At 36.7% G+C, this 25728-nt stretch overlaps 2 protein-coding genes across 4 annotated transcripts; one reads left to right on the top strand and one right to left on the bottom strand.

Moving 5' to 3' along the window:
• The first annotated feature begins 1113 nt into the window (after nt 1-1113).
• On the top strand, nt 1114-25728 carry LOC307005990 (angiopoietin-1-like). Of its 3 annotated transcripts, XM_079626575.1 has the most exons (10): nt 1114-1239; nt 1327-1710; nt 6496-6651; nt 6822-6931; nt 7042-7274; nt 8263-8393; nt 12230-12331; nt 13187-13353; nt 22902-23032; nt 24009-25728. In XM_079626575.1, exons 2-10 carry the CDS (start codon nt 1387-1389, stop codon nt 24167-24169), a joined length of 1515 nt encoding a protein of 504 aa, XP_079482701.1. In that variant the 5' UTR covers nt 1114-1239; nt 1327-1386; the 3' UTR covers nt 24170-25728. The 3 variants fall into 3 exon arrangements, with proteins under 3 accessions (XP_079482701.1, XP_079482702.1, XP_079482700.1); XM_079626576.1 differs by having other exon boundaries at nt 1119-1710; nt 8266-8393; XM_079626574.1 differs by having other exon boundaries at nt 1147-1710.
• LOC307005668 (E3 SUMO-protein ligase ZBED1-like) lies at nt 17165-19884 on the bottom strand (the record flags this gene model as incomplete). The annotated part of the gene is made up of 5 exons (XM_079626038.1): nt 18961-19884; nt 18329-18505; nt 17889-17992; nt 17615-17693; nt 17165-17514 (listed from the first exon to the last, which is right to left on the bottom strand). The coding sequence occupies exons 2-5, from the start codon at nt 18498-18500 to the stop codon at nt 17165-17167; spliced, it is 705 nt and encodes a 234-aa protein (XP_079482164.1). The 5' UTR covers nt 18501-18505; nt 18961-19884.

Genomic DNA, 25728 nt, shown 5'->3' with positions numbered 1-25728 from the left:
CACCAATGATACATTAAAAGTTGAGTAATTACTGAAATGTAAAACCCTTGCCTTTTACTGACATTAAAACATCACACAAAAAGTGTATTCACAAAAAGGCCTATTTATATAATGATGTTTAATGCATAATAATGTTTGTTTAATGATAATGTTTAAGACCACATTTGAATTTTTTACTATGAATAATGACAAAGAGTTGCCATAGTATTATATTGTAAAGCATTGTTTAAGAAAAAGCTGTTGATTTGAGGGTTTTTCAGTAAATAAATCATAACATTCATCTTTCTGATTTATTTAGTTTTTGATTAGTATCAAGAAGTGTGTGTTCAAATTTGACATGAAACAGATGTTGTGATAGTCTTTCCTTCCCCATTGTAGGCCTACGTATATCCGAATATAACAGCTTCTCGAACAAGAATAAAAATAAAAAAAGTCCTCATGGGCAAGAGATTCACAGACAACTTTCTGCATGAAATCTCCCAAATACCAGCAAACCAATGAAAATGAGGGACAATGATGATGATACTGTAACAACAGAGCGTGGGCATCAAAGGCGCTGTGGATCCGCTTACCTGAAACCCTAGGTAACTGGCAGATTTGAGGAAAATTACCGTCGTTTAACAAATAAATAAATTACAGACAGTTACATACGTATTACCAAAATGTTATAATTTACCCTCTATGATACCTCAAACAAGGGAATTTATAGTAATAGTGTTACAGCGAGTCCACAACTGGCTTGAGTATTGCCCAGCATTCACAGCTTATATGGACTGCACGCTTCTGACACACACATGTTGGTTTTCCATGTTTTTTGGACGTAATGATGTTATGTATATTTATTTATGGACACTGTATATTACATCCAGTTACACTAACCCTACCCTTAAACCTACACGTATCACAGAAAACTTTCTGAATTTTTAGATCTTTAAAACAGTCAATATTTATTGGTATTACTATCCTATCCCCATAGGAATTGCCAGGTACACACACACACACACACAGACACACACACACACACGCACGCACGCATACATTCTTTCACAGTCTGCCAGCAGTTTACTCTTACAACACTCAGACCCCTTTAAAACACACACACTGACCAGCCGTCTTTTCTGAACACACAGTCTACAAAACCTGCTGTTCACTCTCTCACACACACATAAGTGTGGAGGCAGAGGTGGCAATCACTTGTTCTATGGTTCTGGAGCAGGACAGAGGATTGGTGTATTTATGGTAAATTTATTCACAGGAATCATAGTGTCTGGAAACAATTTCTTCTTTGTATCTCAAGATGGACCTTTCCTAAATGCATTTATTTAGAGATGATCATTCACTTAATCCATAAAAGGAGATTTGGCAGTCTGTACCTGCTTTGCCAAGATGAAGATCACTGTTCTTCTGCATCTGACTCTATTGCTGGTGAGGACATCAAGCCTTGAAGATTCACCTGAGGACAAATTAACAGATGTTTCTGGTGGCAGCAGTCAGCATTTAAACTCTGTTCAGCATGGAGAATGTAGCTATACCTTCATACTGCCAGAACCCGAGGAGTGCAGACCTGGTAGCTGGCCAGAAAAACATGATGGCAATTATGAAGGTAACAGTGTCCAGAAAGAATCTCCTCAGGGGAAGCAAAGCCACTTAAACCAATGGATCCAACACCTGGAGCTTACCATGGAAAATTGCACCCGCTGGCTCCAAAAGGTAAGTCAACATGTCATTTAATGTTCTGCGAGAGAAGAGAGAACGGATCACACACTCTTAAAAATAAAGATTCATTATTAGCATCTATTGTTTCATGAAGAACCTTTCATATTGCACAAACGGTTCTTTTCAGTGTAAAAAGGTTCTCCGGATTATTAAACTGCTCTTCAAATAAACATAAATTCGTTGATGAAGAGGACAATGTGAATAAATCTAGATTTAAATTCGAAGAGACAAGATAGTCTTTGCATGAGCTGTCATTTTATTCTTATCCAAAACAAGGCGATCTGAACATTACGGAACGCTAACACATTTTCTACCGCAGTTCCTCCAGTTTTCCTACACTCTCGTGTAAAGTGTGTTTTCATTCATACTCGAAGGAGGGCGCTCTCTCACAGAACGTCCGAAACGTATTCATAGAAGAAATAACTTATGAACTTCCAGGAAATCTCTTAAATGGACAAAGGCATCCAGCTATTCGCTAGCAGCAGCTGAATTATAAGCAGAAACGATTTTACTGATGAAATGTGGACAATAAACGCACAAATGCGACAACATATGGTTAATGTGTTTTTAGATGCCATCTCAAGGTATTTATTGACAATGAAGTATATAATTGACAGCTTTTTAATGTTTTTGAAAGAAGTCTCTTTTGTTCACCAAGGCTGCATTTATTTGATCAAAAACACAGTTCATGACAACTCTCGGAATGATTGGCATGGTAATGGGTATGACAATGTTGTATGTTTGGTCTTCGCGGATAGATGGTGTTGCTGCTGCTTTTATTGCTGCTGCTGTTGCGTCAGAGCAAGAACGAGACTTGCAACTGCCAATACATGTTGTGACACGCTGCTGTGAGCAAGCAAGACATGCTGCTGCTGTGCAATATAGCGTACATGAATTACCCGTAGCAGATCTATACAGGTGGAGCTGGGGAAGGTGGAGGGTTTCTGAATGCTCGCTGCACTGCAAGGCAAATACTACCCAAGTATTTGAAGGTTGAGCAGCGAGCTCATTGGCTACTGATACGTACGGCAGGAACTAATCAGCTGCGCCCTATAGATAACGATGTGATTATATACAGGTGAGTAAAAGGGCGTGCACCATCTAGAGTTTCATGCCAGAACTTTGAATTAAAAACAGTAATTTGAACTTTGCACAATATTCTTACACGTTAAAATGTTTTCTATGTGAATATATTTTAAAATGTATTTATTCCTGTGATCAAAGCAACATTTTTTGCATTATTACTCCAGTCTTCAGTGTCAATGTTTGTTATAAACAATATATTGTAATACTATTTGACAATATTACAGTTTTTTACTGTATTTTTGATTAAATAAATGCAGCCTTGGAGAGCAAAAGCATACATTTATTCATTCATTCAAGAACATTAACAATTGTAATGTTTCCTAACCTACACTGTATATTTTCTGCCTTACTCTGCAGAAAAAAAATAATATTTTTTTCACATTGTATACATTTTTGAAACACAATTTAGGCACAGTTACGGATACATAATTTCTGTGTCTGTTCAGTCTCTCAATGCCACGTATTACCTTGGGGAACAAGCTTTACAGTCAATGGTAGTCTAGACTCTAGCAACACACTCTCACTTCACTGAAAGAAAAAAAAATATTTTAAAGGTAAAAGGACTTTTAATTGGTTAACGGAAAATGCCCTTACTCTATGTAGTTAAAACCTGTATTAACAAAAGGGACATTTCATGTAACTTTAGAGTAAAATGTTGTTAAATGTACAGTTTTTGTAGAAAAAGAACAGGTCAATTTTAATTTAATTTCAATTTAACATAATTTGACAGTAATTTGGTTATTTCAGTCAATGAAACACATATGTTATGATCTTTTTTTATGATAATTTAACCATTTTATTCTGCAAAGTTCTGGCAAGCACATCTGTTAGTTTTTTTTTTTACTGTTAATGTCAAATTTACAGTGTATTTTACACTTTTCGTACGATCTCATTCATACACTCTGCGAACACCCAACTGAGGGTTAGGTTTAGGGGTGGACCATCATGCTAATTTGTACAAATTCATATGAATTTGCCACCAATCCACCCAAACAGAAAATAATTACGTTTTCTCATTAGTTCGGGTTGGTGAAGGTGCATGGATCTGTAAGACTTTAAGAAATTTGTTCTATTGAAGCAAAATTTTACATCTTAGCTGCGCTGTTTTAACTTTGCTAACTTGTTTTAGCCCTGGTGTTTGCTTATCAACATAATTTATTAGTCTCCTAGCCCTAAACCTACCCATCACAGAAAACTTTCAAAATATGTTTTTTATTCAGAAATTGCTCGCAATGACCAATGAGACCTGAGAATGTGCTTCTCATCCTTCAGAACTGCACTGCTGTGTTCCCTCTTGATTTCAAACTGACACGGCTCTTTCCACACCTTCAACATTGATTTTATGCATTCCTATCGGTCAAGTGCTTTGTCAGAGCTTTCTCTAATGTGTAGGCGCCCCAATGGGAAGGGTTGTGTGTTTCTGGGCTGATGGGGGAGACATGATCCGTCCCTAAGAAAACACACTCTGTCCCCAATTCCCCAATTTCAAATCCCAGTGAGCCGAACCAGCTAGCGGTGAGTGCTCTCCCTTAGGGACTAAAATCAGAGGACTGAAGATTGAAAAACCACAGCAAATGCCCAGATTTATAAAAAACCATTGAAAGATGACTGATGATTAATGGGGAAAAAATGTTTTAAACTAAACATTCATACTGCCATTGTATGCCTATGTGTATATATTTTTGGTCTTAAAAAAAAAAAAATCCACCTGACATGTCATAGGATTTTTTATTTTGTGGCGCTTTGATAAATGCTTTTTATTACAGTTTAATGCCGTTTTTTTATTCTTTAAAAACACTGTAAATAAATATTATTTAGATTTGTTATCACAACTTTGTATCTTTTGTCAAATCAACTTCGATAACTAATGTGTGAAGATAACATACTATTTTGAGTTTCTTAATTAAACCATTCTTCTCATTGTATTAACTCACAATTTTAATTACAACGAACTCAAAATTTTAAGGCAACAAGGTAACTTGGTTTTTTAAGTTATTTTAACCTTTATTTCTAGATTTTAGTGTTTTACCTCTGTCTGATACTGAGACTTTTAGCCAGCATCTATGAAAACCCACTATACAACTTCATTATTGTTTACTAATATTAACTATTTAAAAAAAAAATCTACAAATAAAAATACAATAAAAAAGGAATAAAACCAAAACTAATTTCCACCTCAGAACTCTATCCAACAAATACATAATTTGAGATGATTTACCTCAGATGATACACTAATGCATCTGAGTGAGAGTCTGCATTATCTTGACCCATTGAAAAGTGTTCTTGTCCTCACCATCTGCAAACCACAGCTCCTGCTCTCTAACCACTGATATGCTCTGAAAGAAGATTGTGACCCGTTTAATCTCTGCCTGTGGCTATTTGGTCCAGCTAGAACAATCTTAGGATGCAGGGCACTAGATAAACACATCCTGTTACAACACTTCAGCTGAGCGTTATACACTCCAGGCCCAGAGGACATTAAGCTATCACTTCAATGCAGTGAGTATTTATACATCTTGGACTCCATCTCACTGAGAGCAGCTGAAAATATCTCTTCCTGTAAACACTGTATAAAGTGCTGATAAGGAACCCAGAGAATGTACCAAAACTGTAGCTGTACTCTGTGGGTTGTGTTCAAATTATCTTTGTGAGGGAAGACTAACAGTAAGCAGAAGCGTCATTATATCATTGCATTTGTAAATATGTTCAGTTTGTAACTGATAAGTGTTTACCACCAGCAGGTGCACAAAATCAAGCATTCAGCCATGTAAAGAAAGAAAATGTTTTTAGTAGATTGAATTGCACCTTTCCTTTGTCTGATTTGCTTTGTGATTGTGTGCTTACTACAGCCACCATGTGACAAGAGCAACACCAACACAGCATAAACAACTTTTGCATACAGACAATAACTGACCATGAACCTAGCCATGATAACATGTGAAAAGATCTTAGAAGTGTATTCATGTTGCTTTCATTTGGTTTTGAAAAGCCTTTATACCATTTTCCAACTTAATAACTCTAAAATGTCTTGTGAAGTTACCATCAAGTACAAAGTAATAACAGGAACTTTTGGGACTTTTGGACTATACTGCCTTCATATAAGTGATCCAGCCGAACACAGTTCATCATGTTGTGGAACTATCTGCATAAGCACAACTGCACACAGCTTCGTTTTCATGCACAAGGTTGCCAGAGCTAACAAACACATCTTTTATCACCAACATGGGATTGCAAATAGACTTTGTCTATTTTGTCCAAATAGACTCTCGCAGATGTTTTGTTATTTTACTGGAGTTTATAGATAAATATTCGTTGTTCAATAGAGTATTAATCCCCGTTCCCTCTCAAAAATGTGGTAGAGGGCCTCATATTTAAAAAATATTTCACAAAAAGACATTACTAATGATACTCTGGGTGTTTGAGGAATTGCGATTAGGATTCCTCATTGTTTTTTCTATCTGGTTCCCACACTTTAAACTGAGAAAATTGACAGTAAAATATAATAAATACAGTCTTATTCAGAGTGTGTAGCTGCTCAATACTATACTGATTCAATATCATCATACAGTTGCCCCCAAAAGCACAGCTGCAAGTATTTAGATATATTGAATGTGACCATATATAAAGACCACAATGAATAATGTATATGCTCCTATTCATTCTTTCTCTTTGCATATGTGTGTTTGCATATAGATTGAGGTCTTTGTAAAAGAGAGTCTGACAAAAGATGCAACACACCTGCAGAATATTGCTCTACATAATGAAATGACAACCATGCTGGATCTTGGCACCAAGCTACTTTCCCAGTCCACCCAACACATCAGGAGACTAACAGACACGGAGACACAGGTGTGAATGCATATCCAACACGTCCAAAAACATTCATCAAAACATGCTAATATTTTGGGAAATCATGAGTTTACATGGCCACAGGGAGTTATGAAACTGAAAAGTCTCTATAATTTGCCGTTAAAACACATCAAATGCTGTATGTCATTATATGACATGTTTTCAATCAGACTTCTAGACTTGAGATTCAGTCACTGGAAAACGCTCTGTCCTCCAACAAACTTGAGAACAAACTCCTCCGGCAAACCAGTGAGATCAACCAACTTTGGGACAAAACAGGGTATTTTTCACTGACACCTTTTTTGACACTTTTCTACTTTGTCAATTTGTTTGTTTTCTGGTAACTGTCAAATGCAACTCTGTCCTATTCATGTCTGTGTCTGTGTTCAGTACTCTAGAGCAGCGTATTCACAACATGGAGGCACGTCACCATGCAGAACTGGGTTGGATAAAGGGTGAGAGGACAGAGCTTCAGAGACTCCTGGCATCCCAGGGCTCTTCGATACAAAGCTTGGAGCTCAATCTAGAGCAGGTCGTCACGAACAACAGCGCCCTCTACCGAGAGCAACTACAAATGCATAGTACCATCAATGATCTGTTAAAACTGTGCTCCAAGAACAAAGGTACACAAACTGGAGAAACAAATTGGAATTTTATATCTACAAAACTGCACATGACATTCAGGGGAAATAAACAAGATTGTATGGCCATGATTTAAGAATTTGTTCCCACAACTTGTTAATTTGTTCCCTTGTTTAAATTTAGCCACATTGTGGCCAAGGGAACTAAAATTACGGAACAAATCAGTGCAATGTGGCCACGATTGAACTAAAACAAGAGAACGACTTAGTACAACATGGCCACAAATTAAATCGTGTGAATAAATTCTTAGTTCATGGGCACAATATCTATTTTTATTTTCTGCATGTCACTCCAAGCTATCGTTTAAAAACATTCTACTAAAATGCTACCAAATGAATGCATACTCATGTACGCATGTTAATATCTTATAAGAATCAGCCTTATAAATTTTCACTATGCGCCATCGTTATATTTACTATCTATTGGTATTGTATATAGACCACCATCTACCCTGCTCAAATATAAGCACTAGTGTGAATTAACCCCTAATCCATAGTCTATATGTTCAGAAGAACATTCGTGAGATCACAAACACTCAGTATTGTTTTGCACTGACAGTTTTGTCACATCTCATCTGTCTGCTTTACATCACGTAGACTTTAAATCTGACTGGCCCACATCATGGTTCTCGCAGACCATAAATAACCTCTTTTGCTGCCAAGTTTTACTTGGATCTGAAGCATTGTGTGAAAAGTCTCAGAGTCGCAAACTTCTCACGTCCCTCTTCAACCTCCATGTACTGATATAGGAGACTGCACAGTTAGAGCAAATATACGTATATAGAGAGATTTGTTCATTCACTTTTAAGATTAAGTTGGTAGCCAACATCTAATTTTTATATCCTTAAGACTTTGACGCCAGTTATTTGTGTTTAGTTAGCTTGCCTATTTACAACCCTGTTTGTTTTCTCTCTCTCTCTGCAAAATGTTAACACATTCTTTACTTTTTTTTATCCATGCCTGTTTGAAGCAGTGAGTCCAAATGTTTTCAAACAAATGGATGATATGATAAAATATAGAGACTGTGCCGAACTCTTCAGGGCTGGATTTAACACGAGTGGAATTTACACCATCTACATTGGCATGCAAGACATGCATAAGGTCAGTCTAAATGGGATCTGATAACACAGCTACAGTAGTGATGCCAATAGTGTTGCATTTGTCATGTGTTATGGTGGATATCTATACAGCACTTTCCCCCCTCCTAAGTTAAAGTATCTAAGTTAGAGTATTTATTTTAGTTTTAAAATAGTTTTTCCTACCTTAATGTGAAGAGACAACTACAAATAAGTCATTTGTTGTTGTCATTCCCTTTAGATTCTGAACACCTTTTCTGTGGTGCTTTCAACATTACCAACACACTCTTGGCAATGAGAGTTGGCGAATTCGTATGAATCTCATTCATATATTTCCGTATGATCTGCTTTCATCCCACTGAGTGTTAGGGTTTGACCTTCATGCTTTTTTTCACTAAAAATCAAAATGGCAACTCCTAAAATAGTAACTCTTCTCATGAGCTTGGGTTGAGCATTACTATTTGTTTTAGCAGCATGACGTAGCAACACTGGCAGTGCCTTCTGTGTGAACGCAAACACGTCCCGGGATTGATGCCAGCATCGATCCCGGGTTGGGGACCTAGAAACATTGCCGGGATCAGTCCCGGAACGTGCCCTGTGTGAACAAAAGCCAGGGCCAATGCCGTAAGGGGTGTGTCGTAGTGATGACGCACGTGCCATCGCGCGACTATGTTGCTCTTAGAAGAAAGTTTGTGTTCGTCATCAACAAAGAAAGAACGAAAAACTGTCTGCAAACTGGAACGAGGCAGAGACCAGGAGCTCCTTACTATCCGTGCTGAAGCTGAGATCATTTGCCAGCTTTGTGGAACGGTACGCGATGCGTTAGTGTACATGCGTACGTTACACGTCTCATCCTGACGTCACATGTCTTTACGGGATCTTACCGGGATGTGTGTGAACGAACCAAAATCAAACGATCCCAGGACAAATCCCTGGACACATTATCCATGTATTTTCTAGAGTCTCTGTGTGAAAGAGGCTAAGGACACTGTAAATAAAGTGCTGCCATGTACGTTTTTAGTTTGCTATGCATTTTTCTTTTCAGTATATGACACGTTATGATAAGTTTAATGGTGACACTTTATTTTAAGTACAGTAATTATACGTTTAGTACTGAGTAAAATTAATTCACAGTGACAAACAGTGTTAAATTAACTCTCCTGGGAGTTTATATGGCTCCAGACTCAATAGTGTTAAAGTGTTAAAATATGAGTGTTAAATTAACACTCAAGAGTGTTAAAGTTAGTGAGCTAATTAAGTGATTAATTGAGTGATGATTGATCATTATTGAAGACATAGACACCTGATGTTAACAAGCAGAATCACCAAAGGAGGAAATCTATTTTTTTAAGACACCGTTATGGTGATCAGTGTTTGCTTTAGTTGGGCTCTTGACCCTTAAATCATTAACTTTAGATTTTGTTTGGCTGTTGTATCTGAGTTATAACGCTCAGATGAACAAAGAGAAACATTGATCAGGTGGTGTTGTTTTGACATAATCATAATTTTACCTAATTACTGAACTCATTTAGGGCCCTATCTTGCACCCAGCGCAATTGACTTTGAACACCGACGCATGTATCATTCCTATTTTGCACCCACGCACAGCGGACTTTTCCCTCCACAGACGCACATCGGTAAATTAGGGAATGAACTTGCGCTCGCGGGGGCGGTTCAGCGCAAAGAGGAGGCGTGTTCCGGCGCAAAACTTCCCTGGTGCTATTTTCCAGTTTTAGAAAGTAATTGCGCCACTGACCAGGAAAAAAACTGTCTAAAGACAGTGGCGCGTTGCGCGTTAGTGATATGGTATTTTAAGGGCGCGTGCTTGGCCATAATGTAGCGTGTTAACGCGCATACACTTTGATTCTCTAATATAAACAGACGCAGCAGTTTTCATTTTTGCAAATCATACATTATTACAAGGAAAAATATTAACACACGAGGGAAATCATTGTTGTGTCCATGAAGATGTGAAAAAAAATCTAGATTAGGCTACACATTTACCCAAATTATACGCCTGTTTAACCGAAGCTAATTTGGGTGGGTTTCTCCCATCATCCCCAATGTCACTTCTCTGTGTTTTACAGCCCTAACGAGAACGTCGCTCTCCTCGGCTGTGAACTGCTCCTGGCGTGCGCCTGGCAAATCCGACGTTATAATAGCGATCCGCCATGGAACAAGCGCGCCTGCTCTTAAAGGGAATGTGAGAGGACGCTCTGATTGGTTTATTTCACGTTACGCCCAAACCACACCTATGAATAATGAAGCTACTTCAGACCAACCCCTTTTCGATTTGCGCCAGGCGCAAGAGTCATTTATCACGCCGGGAAAATAGCAACAGCGCCGGGATCCGCCCACAAAGTTACTTGCGCTTTGCGCTTTGACACTTGCGTTTCAGATCGTTAAAATAGGGCCCTTAGAGTCTAATCTCTGACTTAAATGTACATTGTTGATTACAGCATCACTGTGATCCTACAGAATAAGATCCAGATTTTTAAAAATAATCTAAAGGATTTCTTAAAAGTTGTTCTGATAAAACAAAATCTTTCTTTTAGGCACACACAGACATCAATAATCAGTGTATGAATCTCAACAATGGTGACCGACAGAATATTCAATTAGGGAAAGGAAATTACTAAGACAATTCAGATCATAATTTATTCAAACCGCAATGCATGATGGGAGTCATGAATAAGTTTTGATTGGTGGCACCCAGAATGCACTGCAACATGCTTTATTATTGTCACTATTGTTGAGAACCACAGGCTGATTATTGATGTCAGTGTGTCTAAATAAAGTAATTTTCTTTCTTTCTTTTGATCAGTCTTTCTTTTTGAAGTCTTTTGATCAGAACAACTTTTAAGAAATATTTTGGATTATATTGAAAATGCTGAAAATCATTAACTGTAGAATCACAGGCTGCTGTAATCAACATGGTAGACATAACTCTCAAAATTAGATTTTTGATTCAGGTCAAATTATGATTATGTCAAAACATAACTAACAACAACTTTTCTCTCTGAGAGTTATAACTCAGAAGCTAAACTAAATCTAAAGTTATTGATTTACGGGTCAAGAGCCCAACTAAAGCAAACACTGATCACCATAAGGATTCAGGTTTGGTTTAGGGTTAGCTGCATGCCATTAGGCTTAATATATAGTTATTACTATATAGTAACTACCTTAAAGTTTTTGCAATACTTTCGTGTAGAGCATACACTCAAAATAAACCATGGGTGACACTCCTGAATAAAGTCATGGCCATACACACAAACCAGAAATGTTGTGTTTGGGTTTTTTCTCTGGAGTAATCAGCCTATAGTATACCTATGTGCCAGAGTACTTTACACTGTATTGGGTATTGACTGGCTCAGGAAGAGCAAGAGATGAAAATACTCTTGGCTGAACTCTCGGAGTAACAGCTGGGTGAATGCTGCACTCCAGAACTTACACCTGCACTGGCCTCGTAACTTTTTTCTGAGCTTGAGTGCTGTCATTGGCATGCCCATTATAACATTTGACCTGGTCAGTGCCCATATTAGTGAAAGAGTGATGTACTATAAAAAAAGTTACTTTTAAGTTAATTCAAAATTGTAACTATCTGTAGTAGTAATTTCAGTGAATTTTTTGACCACATTAAATTTTAATTACGTATGAAGTCATCACAACTATCACAAGTCATGTCACTTACATTGTAAGTGCACAAACAATAATTTTCCACTCAAAGCACAATCTTCCTTAAAAACCATACATTGTTATGCTTACTTGCAGGTGTTTAAATTATGGAGATACAATTTCTTAATTTAAGGAGTATAAATGCCAGAAGCCTCTGTCTTATCCTGTCATATCTCCTCCTACTAGGTTTATTGCAACATGGATAGTGCTGGTGGGGGCTGGACCATCATACAATCAAGGAAAGATGGAACGCTGGACTTCCACAGAATCTGGAAAGAGTATAAGATGGTAAAATGCAGTCCTACGGAGTGCAACAAATAATTTATTAAGAAACATCTGAAATGGCAATAAATGTTCTTGGATTCTAGGTTTTTTACTCTGACTGAAATTAGGAACAAGGCCTAAAAATATTAAGGAACATCTTTTTTTAACATAGCAAGCCAGCAGTGCAGTTCAGCAAAGGGTATTGAAAGGACAAATCACTAGTTTGGTTTGTACTTATTAGCAGTGCTGATCGAGGCCTGGCATAACTCCCAGAAGTGACTGGTCTGGCACACGCAAAGAGGCAGCAGTTGCCATCTTGATTTGACTCATCGAGAGGACATGATTTGCCTGTAGTGTGGGCAGCCAATTTTCACTTTTCTGATCCTGTTATGGTTAATATCTCCATACAATGCAGCATCTGTCACAAAACAAATCCTATTAAGTCTTTATGAAAAAAAGTATATATATATATATATTATAAATTATATGAATTATAGTCAAATATGAATTATAGTCAAATTACAGTCTTGAATCCCCATGTTTGAATGTAACAATGCCAATGTAACAATGTAACAAATAACGTCAACAAATAATAATGAAAATGTAAAAATGCAGAAACATTTAGGGAACAGAGAATATTAGCTCAATATAAAAACATCTAAAACATCTTATGACTGTTAAAAAATATTGTTTGAGTTGGCGATTTCATATCATGTAACTTAGGTAAAGCAGATCTTACAAAAACATACCTGCAATGGTGCTGTAAGTGTGATTGTACAAATTCATACAAAATTCTCCAAATTCATACAAAAAAGGTGTTTTCTCAATAGTCAATAAAGATCCTACCATCAAACAAATGTATGTGTTTGTGTATTTCAGGGCTTTGGGAGTCTGATTGGAGAACATTGGTTGGGAAATGAGTTGGTGTACCAGTTGACCAATCAGAGGCAGTACACTCTTAGACTGGAGTTGACAGACTGGGATGGCAAACTGGCCTTCTCCCAGTACGACAAGTTTTACCTTGGTAGTGAGAAGCAAAACTACAGGTACACTGTAAAACCTAACAGTAATATCTACTCAATTAAATTGAGTTCACTGCACTCAAATAATACCGCAACTTGAAGTGGCTTGAATGACTGAAACAGAACATAAACTGAAGGAGTTATATCATATCATTACGCCTGCTGCACCCATGGTACGGCCGCACAGTTCCTTGATTCTTACGCCGGAATGAGAGTAGTTCCTAGCCATATAGGCTTGGAAAATCGCAACTTTTCATTTTCCGTCGATCTTAGTACGCGGTTTAACTACAGAAGAGTCAAGTTTTAAATAGAAAAAATATTGAAACTCGTTGGTCATTTTGAAAGAAATGCTACTGGACCCATCAGAATCAATGATCTATGCTAAGCTATGCTAAAACTGGTACCGTCAGAACCGGAGTTCGGCTGAATGGATTCGAAAACGATAAAGCTCAACTGTTTAACTGTGGGGGAGTTGTAAAATGCCTATTTCCAAAAACAGTGGAGTATCCCTTTAAACCCTCTGGGACCAAGGTGTTTTTGGGGTCCTTGAGATGTTCTGACATGCCCTGACATTTGTGCTTTTTTCAGTTGCTTATAAACATATTAATGGCAAAGGTGTAATTACACTCTATTTATCACAAACAGGGCTACCATAATATGTGAGCAACATGCATGTACATGTTTGTATTTTTGAGAGAATAATGTTTATGCATGGTTATTCAAAAAAAAAAAAAAAAGTGTCTGAAATAACTTACTTTTGAGTAATGGATGTTGTCGCCTAGAGTTTTTCCTTCAAAATGATCTGAAAATCATCCTGCCTAGTCACTCACATAAAACAATACTTTGATTTACATTTTGTAAAATAGTTTTTGTTTGGGAAGGCAATATGCACAGGGGTGTGACTGATCCAACACCATCATGTGTAGTAAGTGGTTCACACTAGAGTGCGGATCGGGCCGACTTTTTCAGTCCGAGCCCGGCCCGCGTCCGACAGAGCAGTAACCGAACCCGACCCGAGCCCGACAGGCATAAAGATATTTATGTTCGAGCCCGACCCGAGCCCGACAGTTAAAATCCCATTTTTTTTCTCATACTAATGACAATTGTACGTTTGTTTGTGTGGAAATCCCGCTTTTATTAAGCAACTGTAGGAAGGCAATCGGAAATGTCAACAGGACAAGCGTATCAGCGCGCGGAGCAACAAGCGCTCTTAACACCTGGCGCGCGCACATTATGCACGCGTTTCGTTGTCACGGCTACATAAACAAATGTCCGCACACAGGAAGACGGATGTTATGGTAATATTTTACATGTATTTTAATCACAAAAACGAACGTTTGCATCAAGTGAAAGCATCAGGCACATCGGCTACCTACATAAGCTGTTTTAAATTTAAAATGTTCAATGCCTTATCGCGCTGATGTGACCGAGCCCGACCCGAACCCGAACATCATTTCTAAATATCTGTCCGAACCCGGCCCGGCCCGTCGGGTACCGGCGGGTCCCGTCGGGCTCGGGTCGGGTATCCATCCTCTAGTTCACACCTGAGAAGACAATGGCCCGCATAATGACCCCGCATAATGAGCTTGCATAATGAGCCTTTCATTCAGGTGTGTCACACAAGAAAGAATGTGAGGACAAAATAAATAAATAAATATATATATATAATCCAAATATAAATTAAAGACAAAAGCACATTTTTAGTACATAGTCATACCTGGAAACCAATCCTGTTCAAATAGGCTATATGAGCCATTCTACAGAATTGGTTCAAAGTTAGATTTGGAAACTTTTCTTTTTTTTTCTCTCACAATTTTTTGTATACATGCAAATTGTATAATATCCAAGGTAAACATTTCTAGTAATTGTGCAGTTAATTCTCATACTGTATCTTCAGAAAGTTTTGGAATACATCCTCTGCCCAAAATGTGTCACTAATAAAAAACAGTAATAAATAATTTAATAAGAAGGCTTATATTGACCTATATAGATTATTTTACATCTACCTTGTAAATATTTTTTTTGCTATTTTATTAAAAAGTGTTCACATGTAAATCAACAACAATTACAATTTTAACAATATTTCAAGTGTAATCTTTCTTTTTTTTAAAGTATCATACATATTTCAAAGTTAAGGCTTCATTAGTTTGATATAGCCTAACATTACATTGGAACAAACACTATAACATCTTAGTTGATGAGTTTATTTTTGACAAAACATACTATATAACAAAAGCTTATTTGATATCTATTTTACAGTAAAAACTTTAGAGTCTATCCAAAACTAGTCACAACAAGCAACAGTGCGCATATATGCTGTTCATTCATCACACACAGAAACGCGATTCATATTTAAAAACAGTCTTTTTGCGGTTTACAGATACTATTCCATTTTGCAATTAGAACAAAGCATATAAGAATAAAAAACTTACTACTAATCCTCAACTGGATCCATTGCTCCTCGAAGTGAAACCAGCACTTCAGAGGAAAGTTTCCCAGGATTATTCCTCGCAAGATGACAGTACATTCATCTGATTAAACTTGGTGTGTTTTATCGAGCTGATGTGGCCGGTTTGCATGTTTGCATGTATTGCCTCTGATCATTTGCGTTTGAATAGTGCGCGCTCTCCGCAAAATCTATTTTGCTGCTATTTTTAAAAAAACGAGCAAAACGCGGTTGCTTAAGTTGGGCTCTTGACTAGGAGTGTAACGATTCGTTTTAACAACGATTCGATTCGTATCACGATTCATGGTTGTCGATACGATTCAAGGACGATATTGGTTCATTAAGAACGATACGATCCGACACGATTCAGTGACTTGAAATCGATTCAGTAACTTTTTAGACAAAAATTCAATCAGTGTGACTGAAATGAATACTTGGATACTGACAGTGCAGGTGAAGTTTCCAAGATTCCTGTTGTTTCTTGTAAGGGAATCAGGTATCAATGAATTATGGATATAAATAAAAGAAAGTAAGCAACAATTAATGGCGAATGCATTCACGTTTTATTTGAACAAAGTGCAATCAACACTTTAGGTTGAATTAACAGGAAGTTAGCCTTCTCTGTTCTCATTTTCTATAAAAGTACAGCAAGTGCAACCAACATTTCAACAGTAAGTTAACCTACTACTTCTGCCTTTTTTTTCCCAACATGAAAATATTACAATATTAATAACAAAAATAAAGTGCAACCAACATTTCTTCAGGTTGAATTAACAGTAGGTTTACCTGCTACTTTTACTGTTGGTTTTCAACATAAAAATAATAGTAATAAAAAAAACAATACAGTATATCAAAAATAAAGTGTAACCAACATCTCTTCAGGTTGAATTAACAGTAGTTTTACCTGCTACTTTTACAGTTGTTTTTCAACATAAAAATAATACACTATATAGAAAATAAAGTGTAACCAACATCTCTTCAGGTTGAATTAACAGTAGTTTTACCTGCTACTTTTACAGTTGTTTTTCAACATAAAAATAATACACTATATAGAAAATAAAGTGCAACCAACATATCTTCAGGTTGAATTAACAGTAGTTTTACCTGCTACTTTTACAGTTGTTTTTCAACATAAAAATAATACACTATATAGAAAATAAAGTGTAACCAACATCTCTTCAGGTTGAATTAACAGTAGTTTTACCTGCTACTTTTACAGTTGTTTTTCAACATAAAAATAATACACTATATAGAAAATAAAGTGCAACCAACATATCTTTAGGTTGAATGAGCAGTGGCTGAACCTGATACTACTCTCATTTTAATAAACAAACAATATTTAACAAAATTATATTGTTATGTTAAGTGTAACCAACTACTGTTCAATGATTACAGATTTTTTTTTAAGAATATCAACTGATCAACATGATCTGGTCGCAGAACACTTCTCTGTGCATTCACTATGTCGCCAGCCGTACTAAAAACTCGCTCTGCTGGCACACTGGTGCCTGGAATGCACAGGTACCGTTTAGCAAGGGTTGAAAGTATAGGTAGCTCTTTTTCCTGAGATCTCCACCACTTCATGGCATTTTCAGTCAAAGGCAACGCATCTTTTGCTCGGTACCTTATCACCTCTGCTCTGGTTGTCTCGCTTGTGGATTTTCTCTCTCTTTGGCTGAAGGAATCGCCAAACAGTGCATCTAAGGCTTTCTTCTTACACGGAGGTGACTCGTTTGGAGCTACAATGTATAAAATCAAATGCATTTCAAAATATAGTAATTTTTTTCTCATTAATACAAAACAACAAAAAACTTTTGTTGGTATCACAAGGAAACACACCTGTGGTCTCTTTGTTGAATCCTGACAGCTTTGTGCCTGAGCTTCCCTCGTCTTCCTCGTGATTTTCCATTGCTTGCATCTATATGAATATATAGAATATATATATATATATATATATAATGTAAGAATGTGTGAATTGTTCAAATTTGTGCTCTGTAGAAATGTTTTTTTGACAAATTTGCAATTTTGTAAATGTAAAGGAAGATGAAGAGATGAGATTTGAGAGAGGACAAATGAAAGTGGAGAAGAGGAAAGAGGAGGAGAGAAGAATTACCTGGTGTGACGCTTCTGCCTCAAAAATCAGTTTTGCGTAGACCTGTTCTCTGTCCTCTTTTTCCAGGTAGGGCAGTTCTTTAAATCGCGGGTCCAACGCTGATGCTGTTTAAAGAAAAAGAATATTGCATTCATTGCATTATTATTAAATTAAGTTGACCTGACATTGCAAGTGATGACCACATCCTCAAAATAATTTATTTTAATATGATATAATAATTATCTTTAGTATGTTCAAAAGAAATATGACACAGTAATGATGTAAAGCCACCATGAACTAAGCATTCGATTGCAGATATCTTATTTACTTTTCCATATGAAAAAAACTAAACTCAAATTAAAACTTGAAAACGCAAAGGTGTGGCATTTTACAAATTCATAGTCTAAAATAATCAAAAATTTTAACCAAGTTGATTTTAATTAAGACTTAAAATTAATTACCTATGTTGAGAGCATCTTGGGTGCCTTTGTAGCGTGTGGAGAGGTCATTGGCCATCACCCTCTTAATCTCTGCAACCAGGGTTGAGTCATCTTCAGATGGCTGTAGGTGTTTTAGCAGTTTTGCTTGAAGAGGAGCAATTACAGAGAGAGTTGGCTGGTCCTCTTCACACATCACAGTGGTTGCCATTTTGACAGGACCCATCAAGTAACCAATGTCATCCATGTTGGTAATATCACTCTCACTCAGTGTGTTTACATCTGTGACCCCCTTTCTTAGATCCTTGGACATAAGAGTTGCCATTATAGCTGGATGTTGTTCCGAAAAACGTTCAAGCATTTCGAATGAACTGTTCCATCTGGTGATTATGTCTTGGATCAGTTTATGTTTAGGTAAATCCATCAGAATTTGTTTTTCCTTTAAGGCGTGAAATGCAATCGGGCTGCGGTGAAAATATCCAACAATTTTTCGCACTTTTCCCAACAACCTGGATGCACGGTCCACCCCCAAACTCTTCTGCGCGGCAAGGTTGAGTGTATGTGCGAAGCAGGTAATGTGCGGACTGAACTGGGCTTCTGCACCGGCCACAATCATGTTCCTAGCGTTATCTGTGACGATGGCAGGATTCTTGTCGGAGATTTTCCACTCTATGCAAGCTTCACGCAGTAATGCGCCAATATTTTTACCAGTATGGGATTCATTTAAAACTCTAGTTTGCAGAACAAAGTTCTTCATTTCCCACTCGGGATCAATGTGATGAGAGGTAATTGTCACGTACCCTTGATTTGAGCATGACGTCCAACCATCCGTCGTTATCGCTACTCGTTCAGCTTGAGAAAGCGACAGCTTGACATCATTCTTTGTACGTTCGTACAATACAGGAATAACTTTTTCTGAGAAGTGTGGTCGACTTGGTATCGTGTACCTTGGCTCCAACGTTTGAACCATTTCACGGAACCCCGGGTTTTCTACCACACTGTACGGTCGCATATCTTTGCAGATAAACTTGGCAATTGTTTCCGTGATGTTTTTTGCCCGAGCTGAGCTTTGGCTTAGTTTCTGACTAAACATGCAGGCGAGGCCTGAGGATTCTGCAGAGTTGACTTTACTCTGCGCTGCTACTGCAGCGGGAACGCTGCAAGAGGTGCCTGGACGCTCGGTGTTGTGCGAAATCCCATGGCGCCTTAGTAGGTGGTTGGAGAGATTTGTCGTGTTGCCGTTGTACTTTATTTTACCTTTGCATATCCTACAAACAGCAAGCGACTCATTAAGAACACCCCCGTCTTTACAAAAGCCAAAGTGTTTCCACACACTGGACCGGTATGGTGGCTTGATAATCTCGCTCTCGTTGGCTTCTCCTCTGCTATCCGCCATGCTATGTTGTTTTGTCTTCGCGCTTCTGCTGGCGCGTGACGTTGACGTCACATAAAGGCAGCCTGAATCGAGTAACGTTTAACACTTTTATCATTAAAAGTATTACGGAAAAAAACATCCATATAAAGTCTGACGTGCTTGAATCCAATGCATTATTTCCTAGTATCGATTCAATCGATTTATTACCTTTAAAACGATTTTAGATCGATATATGACGTCCGGAAGGCCAAATTGCCGAGTACAGATCGATATAGTTGGATCGTAGGAATTTAAATCGATACATCGATGTAGTAAATTAATCGTTACACCCTTACTCTTGACCCTTGTAGATTTTTGTACAAGTTTTTCTTTGCCTGCTGTAATTGAGTGTTTAGGAAACATTTCTTATGGCACAAAATTCAAGGAATAGTATGTTCGGGTGATGATGGTCAAGGTTTGAGGATGACAATCATCACCTAATGATGTGATTCACTGATGTCATTCAGAGTCTAATCTCTGAAAACATTATTAGTTGTATTCGAAACTAAGATTTTACATCATAAGAACTCACAATGTTATGACTATCAGATAGGATTTTACAGAAAATGTAACTCATCACCAAAACTAACACATATCAAGAATCAGCATATGAATCTCAACAATGGTGACCATTAAAAAACGATTCATACTGCAATGCATGCTGGGTACTACCATAATACAAACCTTATCCATGGCTTATCCATGCACTGCAGCATTAATCGTTTTTAATGGTCACCATTGTTGAGATTCATATACTGATTCTTGATGTCTGTGTAAGTCAGCATGATAACATAGAGGTTTTTAACACTGATTGTAACAACAATGGGCCTTACAGCAGATAACAAATGCTGTAAATTTTGTGCCATAACAAATGTGTTATATAAACACTCAGTTATAGCAGCCAGAGGAAAAACTGGTGTTATAAATTCAAGGGTCAAGAGCCCAACTAAAGCAAACACTGACCACTATGGTGTCTTTAAATGAAACTCAATAAATCAACTTCATCTAAACCTCTGTTCATTCACAATAACAACTTCTGTAGACGCATGATAAAAGTCAAACTGGTTAGTAATAAGTGAAGCTGGTAATGCTGTTTGTGGAGTTGTTCAATCCTCCTCTGCTGAGATCTTGACAGATTGAAACATATTTTATCTTCAGTTGATTTCATAATGTTGTGGTTGGAAGTCAGTTGTAGTTCTTGTGTTTCTTTTTCCTTCAGTCATTCTGCATGTTAACAGCAGGTGTTCATCACTAATGCTCAACAATCACTTAATTAATCACTTAATTAATCACTTAATTTCTTGACTGCAATATCTACTTTTAGTGAACTCAACTGAAATAATTGCAGAGTACTCATAACTATTGTTTTTTTTTAAACTGAAATCAATTTAGGCAATCGGTTTCCTCAAATGAAATGAGTTAGCTTAACTCATTGGATTTGACTTTGTGTGTGATATTGTGAGCTAGCAGTAACTGCAAGTGCTCTGAGTTCATTTAAAGTTTGTTATTTCACTGTTTTATTCCATAAAATTAAGTTTCAGCTATATACAGTATTAAATGCAGTGTAAAATTTTATTGTGTATTAAGAAATATTATTGTTTTAGTGAACTCGATTAAAATAAGTTCAGAGTACTCATAACATTTGTTTTTTATAAACTTAAATTAATTGAGGCAATCGGTTTCCTCCAATGAAATGAGTTAGCTTAACGGTTTTACATAAATAAATGTATTAAAACTCAGTCATGACAAACTTTAAGCATGCTAGAGAGCTCTCATGGTCCTTTTTTCAAATAGTGTTAAAACCCCATACCAACTGCACAGCTTTGTGCCGCTTGATCAAACTCACTCACATCCTTATCACAGAAAAACAAACATTCATACATTCAGTTTGGCTTTAGTGTTGGTATTTATCATCAAATTTGAGAGATTGTGAACAATTAATTTGTCTCTTTATGGTACTTTTTACACAATACACAGTCAAAGCTAGACACAACGCAGAGGAATGTGTCTCGAGATGCATTTTTAAAAGTTGTGGACCGTTTACAAAAGACACATTTTCACAATTTGTCTGCATCAGTCAGACATCTCTGTACATTGTTGTTTTGTAGCAGCTCATGACATGAGCACCACCTTTTTGAAGATGAGTCGGCTTAAATTCTATTGACTGTGCTCCACAGAACTGTTTTAGTTTAATCCATAAACTGGACATGTTTTTAACTTGAGATGCTGTCTTACAATGGTGTTGTTTGCTGTGCATTAGGTATCATGAACTAACAAATAACTGATACTGACAGCATTTATTCATAGGTTTCTATTCACATTTATAAATATAAAATTTTCTTTGTAATCCATGCTAGTTTTTAGGTTAAACAATTTTTTTTTTACATTTATTTCAGTACTTCAACTTGAAAGGTTAAACTAATATATTATATAGCCTCATTACATGCAAAGTGAGATATTTCAAGCCTTTATTTGTTAAAATGTTAATGAGGCTTACAGCTTATGAAAACCCCAAATTCAAAACTAGAATATTGTGAAAAGGTTTTCATAGCTGTAAGCCATCATCAAAATTATAACAAAATAAAGGCTTGAAATAGCTCACTTTGCATGTCATGAGTTTATATAATATATTAGTTTCACCTTTTAAGTTGAATTGCTGAAATTAACTTTTGCACAATATTAATTTTCTCGAGTTTCACCTGTATTTTAATTTATACAGTATAATATTTCAGTAAAAATATATTACAATTATAAATTAACATTAGCCAAGCGTTAACCAAGCATTGTTCATGGTTTGCTCATGATACCTGGTGAATTAACTAATGTTAATGAATTTAACCCAATTGTAAAGTGTAACAATAAACAAACAAACAAATAAATAAATACATAAATCAATAAATAAAGAAACAGGATGCAGTAACACTTTCTATTATTGTCACGATCTCCAGTGTTTCTCTTGTTCTTTGTCTGGTGTTGTTCAATGTGGATGTACTGCGTGTGTGTGTGTGTGCGTGCATTTGTTTTAGTTCCTGTTGTTTCGATTATTTTGTTCTGGCATGGATTTACTTTATTGTCTTTTTTAAATAAACCCTCAGCTGTATTTAGATCCGTTGTCCTGTTTTTACTAAATCAGCCACCGTTACATTTATACTCTCTTATTCACTATCTGTCTTTCTCTGTTAGGTTATTCCTGAAGAGCTACAGTGGTACAGCTGGCAGGCATAGCAGTTTGGTGATAAATGGGGCAGACTTTAGCACAAAAGACATGGATAACGACAACTGCATCTGCAAGTGTGCACTCATGCTCACAGGCGGTAAGCAGCGCGATAGCATTGGTGTAGAGATCAGGCATTTGCCAGAAAAAGCTGCAACTCTTCTAATGTTGTTGTAATCCTCTTGACATCCTCCCTAACCAGTTTTCTTTGTTCATTGTGTCTCATTGCATGTCTAATGCTTTGGTATTTTTTTGTAACCCTCACCCGAGCAACCCTTTTCAACAATGAGATCCCATTGATGCTTTGCAAGCGCTTTGCGGCCAATAGCTCTTTTAGTAGCATTTAACTGAGAAGAGGTCTGACAATCTTACAACAGCAGCTGAAATTTATTTGGAGTTAATGAGAGACACTTCATGTGAAGACAAGCTGTGCACTATTTCACGTGAGCTTGATGTTTAGTTAACTCTGAACACAGCTACCCGATTATAAACGGTGTGCACACCCTGTAGCCTACGTTTTTATTTTTATTTTTCTCTGAAATGTGTCACTGGTTTTCTCTCAAATAAATGCACCTTGAGAACTTAAAAAATGCTCTATTTAATGAAAGGCGTCAACCAGTAAGTCATAAAGTGAAGAATGTTAGCTTATCTTCCTGTGGTTTTAAATTAGGCATCTAAGGATTCCTCTTTTTACACATTTTAATATGACAGGGAGACAGTGATTAATTTAAGATGTAGGATATTATATTTCTTCTATAGACTTAAATTTATGATCCATGCTAAAAAAGATATATGTTCTAAATTAGAATATAGACCCTTTTTTTGTCCTACCCTAGTTTTATCTTGCAGATGGAAACATACAAGGCTCAATCCAAGTTCTTTGAAGTGTTCTAAACCCTAAAAGTAGCAACAGACTAACAAACAAAATGCCAAGCATGGTTAACCTGTAAGACCTAATGTGAATGATTGTAGACATACAGATTGTAGAGATACAGATGTAAGGGTTACAGAGTACAATATCATTCCATCCATACATCTCAACATGACATGTCTCTAATTACTCTGTTCTTCTGAAGGCTGGTGGTTTGATGCCTGTGGCCCATCAAACCTCAACGGTAGGTACTACACATCAGGGCAAAATTCTGTCAAACTTGATGGCATCAAGTGGCACTACTTTAAAGGCCCCAACTACTCTTTACGTGCTACCACCATGATGATCCGCCCATTACACTTTTGAGAAATCCATCCTCTGTCATAGTTAAATCTCAGATTTCTTCAGGTATGTTCCCACAATGAATGAGCTTATATGCCATGTAACCGGTTAAATATTTTAACCATGTCTGTGTGGGAAATTACATGTCAAACTGTTTGCTGGAACTCTCCACTGAGGACTTGACATACCAGAGTCATCAACTTTCAGCACACGTATTACAGTTTTTCTCGATTGTTTACACACATTTTTTGAAACTCTACACAAATAAAAAAACACACACAATGGGCAAAACCCCTCAATTCTCCTGCAAAATTAAACTTTACATTCAAAACAATGTTATTTCTTCTCAAAATGCAATTTTGTTGTCAAATGACACACACAAACCATCATATGAATAGACATTTATAAGAACCAGATGAACACTGACGTACTAACTGTCAAAGCCACATGATCGATATATAGCTAGGTCAACAGGTCAAACTAGCTGTCAAACCACCTGATCGATGGCTATCTAGGTCAAAGGTTAACCCTCTGATCCCCTATACCGGAAGGTCAAAGGTCATAGCCATTCATTATTTTGACAGAAGGTCCCGGTTAATAACTACTAGTACATACATAAGTGTGTTGTAAAATATTTGAGAACATTGTTTTTATACTCAGAACACACAAATACACGGTAACAAATATATTTTACTGTATTTTTCCCACAAAAACAATGTACATCCCAACCTACACAAAGTTGCACATACAGTGGTTCTACATACAAAACAACAGAAGAATTTACTATATACAGTTACAGTAAAAAAATAAATAAATCCAATGTTGGCATCCATTGCTCCAAAACAGAAGAGCTCACCTGTTGCCCTTTTATGCTAAAGCTCTGATTGCTAATTGTAAAACTGTGTGACGGGTGTTTGCCCTTGTGATGGGTGTTTGAGTCAGTGTGCATATTTGAATGGCAGTGTGTTCCTTGTGAAAACAAGAGATTTTCTGCATGAAAATTGTGCCAAATGCAGAGAATTGTGTTTAGTGTTTTGAACTGCAATTTGAGTGTAAAGCAGGAATTGTGCTTGTAGTTTAGCAGAATTGGTTCAGGGGGTTGGCGAATGAGTTACATGTTGTGGTCATTGTGTCTCACATATTTGTGTGTAAACAATTGAGAAAAACTGTAATTGGTTTCTAAAGTACATTTTTTATTTTGCCACAATCAGAAAAGAAGCATAAACACAAGCATTATTTAAAGAAAACCAATAAATGGAATATGCATGATAAAAATTGTTTATGCATGACTTAGTGATAAAGATTGTTTCTGGAATCATTTCTGAGGTTGAATTGTATAGCCTTAATGGGAGTTGTGTCATCTTTTTACATGTCTATAAAAGAAAATGTTATATTTTGTGTATGGATGTGCATGTGGGGATTTTTTATTTATCTATGAACAGTAAACTGTGTGTAGCGTTGCTAGAAGCAGAATATATTTTACAGGATGAGCTGTGTGCAGTAAAAGTTGCTGTGAAAGATCTGATATATCATTTGTATCTTCTAATTCCAAACATTACAAATATGATTTGAATAAACAGTTG

Source organism: Phoxinus phoxinus (assembly GCF_949152265.1).
Source record: "Phoxinus phoxinus genome assembly, chromosome: 10".
Taxonomy (NCBI): Eukaryota; Metazoa; Chordata; class Actinopteri; order Cypriniformes; family Leuciscidae; genus Phoxinus; species Phoxinus phoxinus.
The sequence above is the reverse complement of the archived record's forward strand: the minus strand, read 5'-3'. Positions and strand labels throughout refer to the sequence as shown.

Excerpts from the sequence above, each read along its gene's own strand:
- LOC307005990 (XM_079626575.1), top strand. The coding sequence starts at position 1,387 with ATGAAGATCACTGTTCTTCTGCATCTGACTCTATTGCTGGTGAGGACA. Across the intron at positions 6,932-7,041 it reads CAACTTTGGGACAAAACAGG|TACTCTAGAGCAGCGTATTC; the intron begins GTATTTTTCACT and ends GTCTGTGTTCAG. Across the intron at positions 23,033-24,008 it reads TGCACTCATGCTCACAGGCG|GCTGGTGGTTTGATGCCTGT; the intron begins GTAAGCAGCGCG and ends GTTCTTCTGAAG.